General features: G+C 41.0%; 1 protein-coding gene across 1 annotated transcript in view; it reads right to left on the bottom strand.

Annotated features, from left to right (window-relative positions):
- Positions 1-6,872, bottom strand: part of LOC106939204 (sphingosine-1-phosphate phosphatase 1-like) — a 25,451-nt gene extending 18,579 nt beyond the window's left edge. Inside the window, exon 1 of the mRNA XM_015021520.1 lies at positions 5,577-6,872. Coding sequence (XP_014877006.1) covers positions 5,577-6,296 — 720 coding nt within the window. The 5' untranslated portion in view covers positions 6,297-6,872. The remainder of the gene's footprint in view (positions 1-5,576) is intronic.
- Between the last annotated feature and the right edge of the window lie 1,915 nt (positions 6,873-8,787).

Raw genomic sequence — 8,787 nt, 5'->3', positions numbered from 1 at the left:
TTTGTAATCCATAGGGGGGGCGCAGAAAATGTTTGGAAACCATTGGGGGGGCGCAGAAGAAAAAGTTTGGGAACCACTGCCTTATAGGGATGTTATACTTTTTTCATGTGATAGTGTGATGCAAGAATTTCATACTGACTGACTGGGTGATAGGAAGAATTCATATCAGTGCTTGGCTTAAATGTTTTACTAATGCATTGCGTAAAGATTTCAGAGTCTAAATTATGAGACATTGTGAATGTTTGCTGTGCTGAAGCAATAAAACAAAAGAAACATGTAATAGAGTAAACAGACTGTTACAGTCAGTATGCCAGTAAGCCTAACATGAAAACGATCAAACACTAAATGTTGACCTGTGCAGCATTGGCTGTTTCTTTCTGCATGGAGTTAGGGGGAAAAAATTGACCAATGCCTCCTTGTGCAGTTATAAAGTTCAAAGTACAGCTACATTTAACAGTTTATGGTCTTTGCTTGTTGAAATGCCTTCGCTGTACTTTCACTGCCTTCTGCTTTCATCAGACAATGTGTTTCATGGACACTCAAAAAAGCTTAATGTGTTTGATGGTGAATATGGTTTTGAGAGTGAGTTTCAATTGAAATTCCTTCAATCAAGTCACTGCTTTGGATCAGAGTATGGTATTTTTAATAACTCCACAGTATTTTATGTTGTAATGTTGCACTTACTCTACTACAGTATATTCTTAATTCTGTTTTTATTAGTGGTGACACTCAATTAAAATGTTTTAGTTAATTGCAGGGTCTGTAATTAATTGATCACAATTGCAAAGTCTTTGACAAAATAATTAAGAAATGTGGGCTGTGGACACTAACAGCATTTTGCTGCTACATGTCTAGAATGGAAGTGCCATTTTAAGCTACAATGGCTTTGCTGACAGGCTAACTCCTTATAGCACAACTTGAACACAATAGTTTTTTTCCAGCATGACATCAGATTGTTTTTGAAGCATAAATGAGCCCCCATTGGACCAAGGGAAGCAGCTTTGTTGTTGCTTGCAGTTGTCACTTACATGCTCCTACCCAACTAGGGATACAGTGGTAGAAGTTCTTCCGGCAATCGGCAGGTTGTTAGCTTGATCTCTGCTCCTGTACATGGCAGCCTCACTTCTATCAGACCACCCCAGGTCAGCTGTGGCTACAAACCAGGAGCTTTCCACCATCAGTGTGTGAATGGGTAAGTGAATGGCTGAATGTAGAATGCAGCACTTTGGGGTCTATTGGGGTGATGTACTTGCACAAATAGGTTGCAAGTGCAACCTATTTTGTCAGATTTATGGGCGTACCAGAAAAGAGCAAAGGTTCCGGACGTAAATTTAACATGCAAAATATAAATGTGATTAATTGTGTTAAAATCTATGTAATTAATTTATCAAAATTAAAGTGTCCTGGCCCTAGTCTATATATATTTTACATTTTTATTTTCATATGAATCAGCACCTCTCTGAGTACTCCGGCTTAATCCTACAGTCCAAAAACATGACTGCCAGGTTGATTGGTCTCTCTAAATTCTCCGAAGGGGTGTGTGTGTGTGTGTGTGTGTGTGTGTGTGTGTGTGTGTGCTTGCTTGTTTGTCCTGTCTGTCTTTGTGTGGCCCTGCGATGAACTGGCGGCCTCCCAGGGTGACCCCGCCTCTCACCCATTGACCGCTGGAGAGAGGCATCAGCACCCCTTGCAACCTCACTGGGAATAACCAGGATAGATGGACAGATTTTATTTTAGATGGACAGATTTTATTACAACTTTCACCAAGCCAATATTAAGACCAGTAATTATTTCATGCCTGCAACTCAGCAGTTAATTCATGAAGCTAAAGGAGAAGTAACAAAATGCAGCTCATGTGTCTGAGCAATCTCACAATCTCTTTCTTTAACTGATTGTGGAGACATTCTAATCTTTCACATAACATCATATCCCAAGATCCATGCTAACACTGTCACCTTGCAGCAAGAAAGTCCTGGGTTCAAATCCCATTTGGAGGCTTTCTGCATGAAGTCTGCATGTTCTCCCTGAGCATGTATTCTCCAATTACTTTATAGTCCAAACTTAGTGTTTCTGTGTTAACCTGTGTTAGCTTGTTGACCTGTCCAAGGTGTACTCAGGCTTTTGCCTGATGATATTTCAAGGTAGACACCAGCCCCATGCCATTTCATTGCCAAGCTTTCATTGTTGAAGATGTAAGGCTAAATTAGACAAAAGGAAATGCCATGTTATATCACGTTCACATGTAAAAACTAATACCATAATATCTTGTGTTTTGAAGTAAACTCTTTTTTATTTAGCAAATGCCATGCATCTGAGTGTTTTGTAATGATGGAATCATAGGGACTAAAGACAATTTCTCAGTGACAGCTTATCTGAAGATTATATGGAACACACCGCTCCATATGATCCACAGTGTGTGTAAATAACTATATCTTATTATAATTTTAAATACCTATGTGAATCTTACGGAAAAGTCTATTAACTCCCTGCTAGTTTGTAACATAAGCACTATGTTTATGTTTCTTTCAAATAAATAATCCATCCATCCAACATAATTATCCATAGTTGGGCCAGAAGGGGTGCTGGTGCCAATCTCCCATCAGTCAACAGGTGAGAGGCAGGGTACACTCTGGACAGGTCGCCATTCCATCGCAGAGTAACACAGAGTCATACAGGACAAACAACCACACACACACACACACACACACACACACACCTAAGAAGAGCGATCAATCAACCTGAAAGTCATGTTTTGGACTCCAGAATATCCAGAGAGAACCCAAGCATGCAAGGCAAAAATGCTACCAAATGCCCTACTGTGCAGCCCCTCATAAATAATGTAAGATGTAAATATGTCAAACTGTTTTTCAGGGCAGTATCAGTTATTTGATGTATGTGTGATCTAATGTTTTCCACTGTTTAAAACTGATTTTAGGCAGCATCATGGATAGTTTCAGGTGTGACTGACGTATAGTTAAAAAGGGGTGTGTGTGTTGGTGCCCAACATGTGTGACACACATGATCAGGTCCGTGCAGCGGGAAGATTACCCTATGAGGTTGATAATTGAACCATAAATGAAAAAATCCAGGTAAATGCCACCCTGTGAGCGAGAATGCCACCAAGGGGGGAAAACTAAGCTCTGTGAGATCCTGAACTATTTCATTTCAGCTGTTTTTTGTGGTACCACTATCTTTTCTTATCTTCTTGGGGGCATTTTGCCACTTGGATTTTTCATTTTGGATTGAAACTTAAAGCCAGCAGTGGGGAAATATTCATAGGAAGGTTTTTTTTTAACATGTGGGATTCTACTATGGACTTCATTCTGATTTAAAATAATTTAATTTTGGGACATTTTTTGCTGACATGAACCAAGTTATTTAAACCTAAGCTGTTATTTTTGAGAGAATTCTGCTACTGCTCAGTTGTTTATTTTACATTATCATTATTTATGCTTACTATTATTGTTATGGATCTGTGAATAAAGTTATTGTTGATAACATGAACAATTTCCATAAGTATTTATTTATCAACAAATTAAGAGTGATTATCAAACTGGGTAATCTGATACCTGGAACAGAACCTCCTTGTAATGTTGTAAGTTCTGCTTTAAGTCAAGTTGAATGTCACAAGTTTATATTTCTAATAAATCACCAAAAAACTGTTTGGGCTTTCTATTGCCAACTGTCAGTTAAATGAGCATTGTAAAACTCTAGACCAGGGCTCACCAACTCCAGTCCTCCAGGGCTACCGTCCTGCAACTTTTAGATTCACCTCTGCTCCAAAATGTCTGAATTCCCTCACCAACATTCATTCCTCTCTGCAATAGGCTGGAAACGAGCAGTTTATTTGATCCAGGTGTGTTTGAGCAGAGACGCATCTAAAAGTTACAGGATGGTAGCCCTCGAGGACTGGAGTTGATGACCCCTTGATGACCCCCTGCTCTAGACTGTCTGATTAACTTCTAATATGTCCTGGACTCAAATGTCCTCATAAATAGTTCAGCCTCTCAGCTGCATCCTGATTAAATACCCATCACTTCCTGAGAGAAAACATTCCCTATTGAAAACATTCAAAACATGGGCAAATATTTAAAGAAGCTAGTTTTTTTTTTACCTTTTCTTTTCCCCAAATAATCCCATTGAGACTTAAAATGTCTTTTACAAGGGAAACATGGTCAAGAAGACAGATTTGAAACATGCAACACAAAACAGACTGCTTGAAACAACTGGTCCTCTAAAAGCAGTCATTAGCAGATTCCAGTAGCAGAGTACACCCCTCATATTTTGTAAATATGGTATAAGTGGTGGTCTGAGTCTGGACCTGTCCTCCTCACCTTTTTCTTTGGTCTTGATTGTCCCTCCCTAAAGTGTGGGGCTACTCCACTCTATAACACTGTTGTGCTGCAATTATGGTTCTGTAAATCTGACTTTTTTCTGCATTTCCTTGTTTAGTTAGTTTTGGAGTTACTTTCCAACATTCCATTTCATTTTGTTGTAGTTCATTCATTAAACTGATTTGATTACCATTTTATCATAAAACCATCCGTCCACCCGTCCGTCCATCCATCCATCCATCCATCCATCCATCCATCTTCTTACACCCATGTCCCAAGTGGGGTCAGGAGGGGTGCTGATGTCTATCTCCAGCAAACGTTTCGGGCGAGAGGCGAGGTCACCTGGACAGGTCACCAGTCTGTCGCAGGGCAACACAGAGACAGACAGGACAAACAACCATGCACACACACACACTCTAGGGAGAATTTAGAGACACCAATTAACCTGACAGTCATGTTTCTGGACTGTGGGAGGAAGCCGGAGTACCTGGAGAAAACCCACGCATGCACAGGGAGAACATGCAAACTCCATGCAGAAAGACCCCAGACTGGGAATTGAACCAAGGACATTCTCGCTGCAGGGCAACAGTGCTACCAACTGCGCCCATCATTAAATGTGTATATTCAATTTGGGGTTTTTTAGTAGCTAGATTGTAACGTGTTTGTCCTCTTCCTGATTTTCTGTTGTTTGCATTTTTGTCACACTTCAGTGATTCAGAACATCAAACAAATTTTAATATTAGTCAAGACAGCACAAGTAACACAAAATGCAGTTTTTAAATGAAGGTGTTTATCATTAAGGGAAAAACATATAACCTACATGGCCCTGCATTCAAGAGTGATTTGTCCTGTAATAACTTCAACTACATGCTCCAAAACACACAAAATAGGCTTTGAACTGACCTCACTCATAACAGATCTAATCAAGCTTCTGTTATCTTGTGTTACTATGTGTCATCATGTTTTGGCTGATTTTACAGCAATGAATCTAAAGAAGCATCTGACTGAAGACTGTTGCTGTATGTAGATCATCATCGTTATTTAGTCTGTGGTTCAATGCTTATAAAGCTGATTGGCGAAGCCCCAAATTGTACTTAAGGCCTCAAACAACATTGAGCCGGCCCTGCTGGTGTGCTAATGCAACTTCCTTTGTAAATAATACTTCTGGCCAGGAGGAAATGGAACCTGACCACTTCTTCACATTTTCAACAGTGCAGTAGCCTGGTGTGTGTTAGTGATTACCTCCCAGCGGCCATGGGTCATGAAGAACAGGGAGAAGGGGATGGCTGTCCCTGACATGGCGTGGGTGGACGGCATGCTGTACTCAGAGTTGTAAAACATTTCCACTTTGACCACAGGTGGGGAAGCGGGTCGGGGCCAGCCGATTACATCCTTCGTGCACTGTCCCACGTACATGACCCAGACCCACACCATGATCAACCGTCTGCTCACGAAAGCGTCCACATTCCACATGATGAAGGGGAAGAAGATGATGTAAAATAATTCGTTTCCCAATTCTGTCCCGAAGGTGAACAAGTAAAACAAGAAGCGGTTCTCGATGACAAACTCCTGCCCCGCTTCGCCCGTCAGAGAATTTCTGCGGAGGGGTTTAAGAGTGCTGCCCCGCACAGCGACACTTTCTCCACCTGGGGACAGAGCAGCCCCGTTCGGGGGAGCGTCTTCCATGTCATGCTTGAGGTTTCTAGGGTCAGTCACGTCTGCGATCCTCCTCTGAACTCCCATACTGGTCAACTGTTCATTTCCTGTTTCCCCGGCTGTGTGATGATGGAGAGCCCCGTTGTTGCGAGAACGAGCCTTATCTACTGACCTGCAGCTGTCAGAGGTCGAACTATCGGCAGGAACAGGTTCTGAAAGAGTGCCCCGTATCCCGCAAATAAGCTGAAAGCGGGCGACAAGGTGAGGGTCTTGGAGGTAGCGAAGGTACTCCATAACTCTCACCATGTTGAGCTGGCTCTCTTCGCGGAGGTGCAGGAGGAAACATGGACTTGTGTACTTCCTCTATGCGGTGGGTGTTAGCTCCCAGGCTGCCGTCTGCTGGCTAGGGCAGCTATCTGAGGTGAAGCGCGAACCATGAAAAGAGCTGAGAAAGTTGGGACGACGACCCGTAAAACATGTACAACGCAGTGCAGGAGACAGTGGCCTGTACAGTCACAGCAGAAACACAAAGACACAGACGGGGAGGTTCAGGGAAAAGTGGAAAACACACTTTCTCCATTGCGTTCAAGTGCTGTTGGAAATCTTGCTTGTTTTGTCATGTTCATATTTGGTTGATAAATAATCCACGATAGAACTGTACTGTCATAAACTAGCCCAGGAATAATATTATATTTGAACTAATTGTTGATCAAGTTCCTTGTGTGGCAAAAGTTCTTCGTTGAAGATTTTGTCTTGCCTCTCAGAGCACCTGACTGTAGCCACAGACAACATTAAATGCAACATGAGTGTCCTCACCGTACGTCTGTGTCAACGCCATGTTGAGAGTGTCATATTGACACCTATAATATGTGATGATTTTCAGATGCATTTCAGTTGAAATAATTTTATTTGTTAAGATGACGATTTAAAGATTTATGAGACTGGATGTCCATGTTCCTTTTTCTCTCTCAGCTGTGGGTCACTGCTGAAGTTAGCTTCAGGACTGTTGCTTGACTAAACTCAAGTTCTCCCCGGCTCATGCCTCATTCTAAAGGTTTATTCTTTTATCCTGAGCTATCTCTGCCATAAAGCTGCTATAGGCTTGTTCTTTGTTTCCTGCTATTAACCTTGTACTGTCATGGACGGTGAGTGAGGGGTGTGAGAAGAGACGCAGAGACCCAGGTTGTAGAAGAAAATGATGAATTTAATGAAGACGCTCAAAACAGTCCCGATCAGGCAGCACGGCAGAAAGGTAGCACACAGCTAAATACCGGTAGCAACTGAAAAGACTGGGGACTGAAGCGAGAGCTATGCCAACACAGGACTTGACAGTACAACTGTGAAGGTATGCAGACAAACAAGGAGTGATGTACACACGACATTAGACGTACGACCAGGATCTGACGAGGAACACAGACAAAAGGTGGGACTAAATACACTGGGGGGGTTGGGGGGTAATCAAGGAATGAGACACACCTGGGAAGCAATCAGCGGGGAAGACGCAGAAACAACAGACTCAGAACAGAAACTGAACACAGAAAAACCTTAAAATAAATACATAGAAACACAAATCATGACATGTACTTTTCATTAACATAGAAAGTACTTCTACATCAGCTCTTCTGTTTTTTTGTTTTGGCATTTTTTGTCTTCTCAAACCCCGTCAATAATGGCAGGTGGCTGCTCTTACTAAGCCAGGTTCTGCTGGAGGTTTCTTCCTGTCAAAGGGGAGTTTTCCCTCTCCACTGTCGCTACATGCTTGCTCAGTATGAGGACTTGCTGTAAAGTCAATGACACAACACAAGTGATTCTCTACTGTCGCTACATGTTTATCCAGGAGAGTCCTGCAAGTCAATGACTTGATGCAATCTGCTGAGTTTTGTTAGACAGAAGACATCTAAACTAATTTGAATAATGAACAACTCTAATGCACTGTTTGATAACTAGAATTTATTGGAATACACCCATGATTCAATTCAAACAGCTTTTTTTGTGAAGTGCCTTAAGACAATATTGAAATTAATTCAATTAACTACAGTTTAAGCTTGTAATAAATGTGTACAATAATTTTTACTATCTGAAAATCTAAAATATATTTTAACTAGGTAGAATTATTCTCAACTACAAAGATTCTTTAAAATAAGTGTATGTGAAACTTTTATTTTGATTGTGAAAATAAATGTTTTAAGAGATATGAAAGTGACATTCAGGAATACCAAAAATGCTTCACATGACAAAGTAGTTTTGATTAATAATTTAGTCCATTTGTGAACAGTTTAAGTATCTCAGATTACGAATTATGTGATTCTGATTCTATCAGGTTTTGCACAAACAATGCCAATTGTTCTGTCAGATAGCCATATGCTGTCAGGATAGCATACATGCAGTTAGTACGCATGCCCGCGCATGCGCATTAAGAAGTCCGACCGTCAGTGGAGTTGTCAGTTCAGCATACGCAACAAGTTATGACGAAAATAAGTTATTAAATTGTTTATAATATGATATAATATGATAACTAGATAGATATACATGCGTTGTTGTGGTTTCAAAGTGTATTTAAAGCAGGGTCTAGCTGCAGCTGCAGTCAACTACAACACACGCCCGTGTAAAACTCATTAACCTACTTAACCGCTAAGTCAGGATGCCATCAAAGTGTATGCCAATAACAAAGTGTATGATGATCTACGTCATGATTCTATGTTGCTGATTAAATAAAATCATATGGTAATGACGTGTCTGACAGATACAGCCGTTGTTGCCATACGCTGTCAAAATGGCATACATGCAGTGAGTACCA

This window comes from Poecilia latipinna, unplaced genomic scaffold, assembly GCF_001443285.1.
Source record: "Poecilia latipinna isolate Pla-1442-1.1 unplaced genomic scaffold, P_latipinna-1.0 Scaffold2800, whole genome shotgun sequence".
NCBI classification, from domain to species: domain Eukaryota; kingdom Metazoa; phylum Chordata; class Actinopteri; order Cyprinodontiformes; family Poeciliidae; genus Poecilia; species Poecilia latipinna.
Note: the sequence above shows the minus strand (reverse complement) of the source record. Positions and strands in the feature narration are given on the sequence as shown.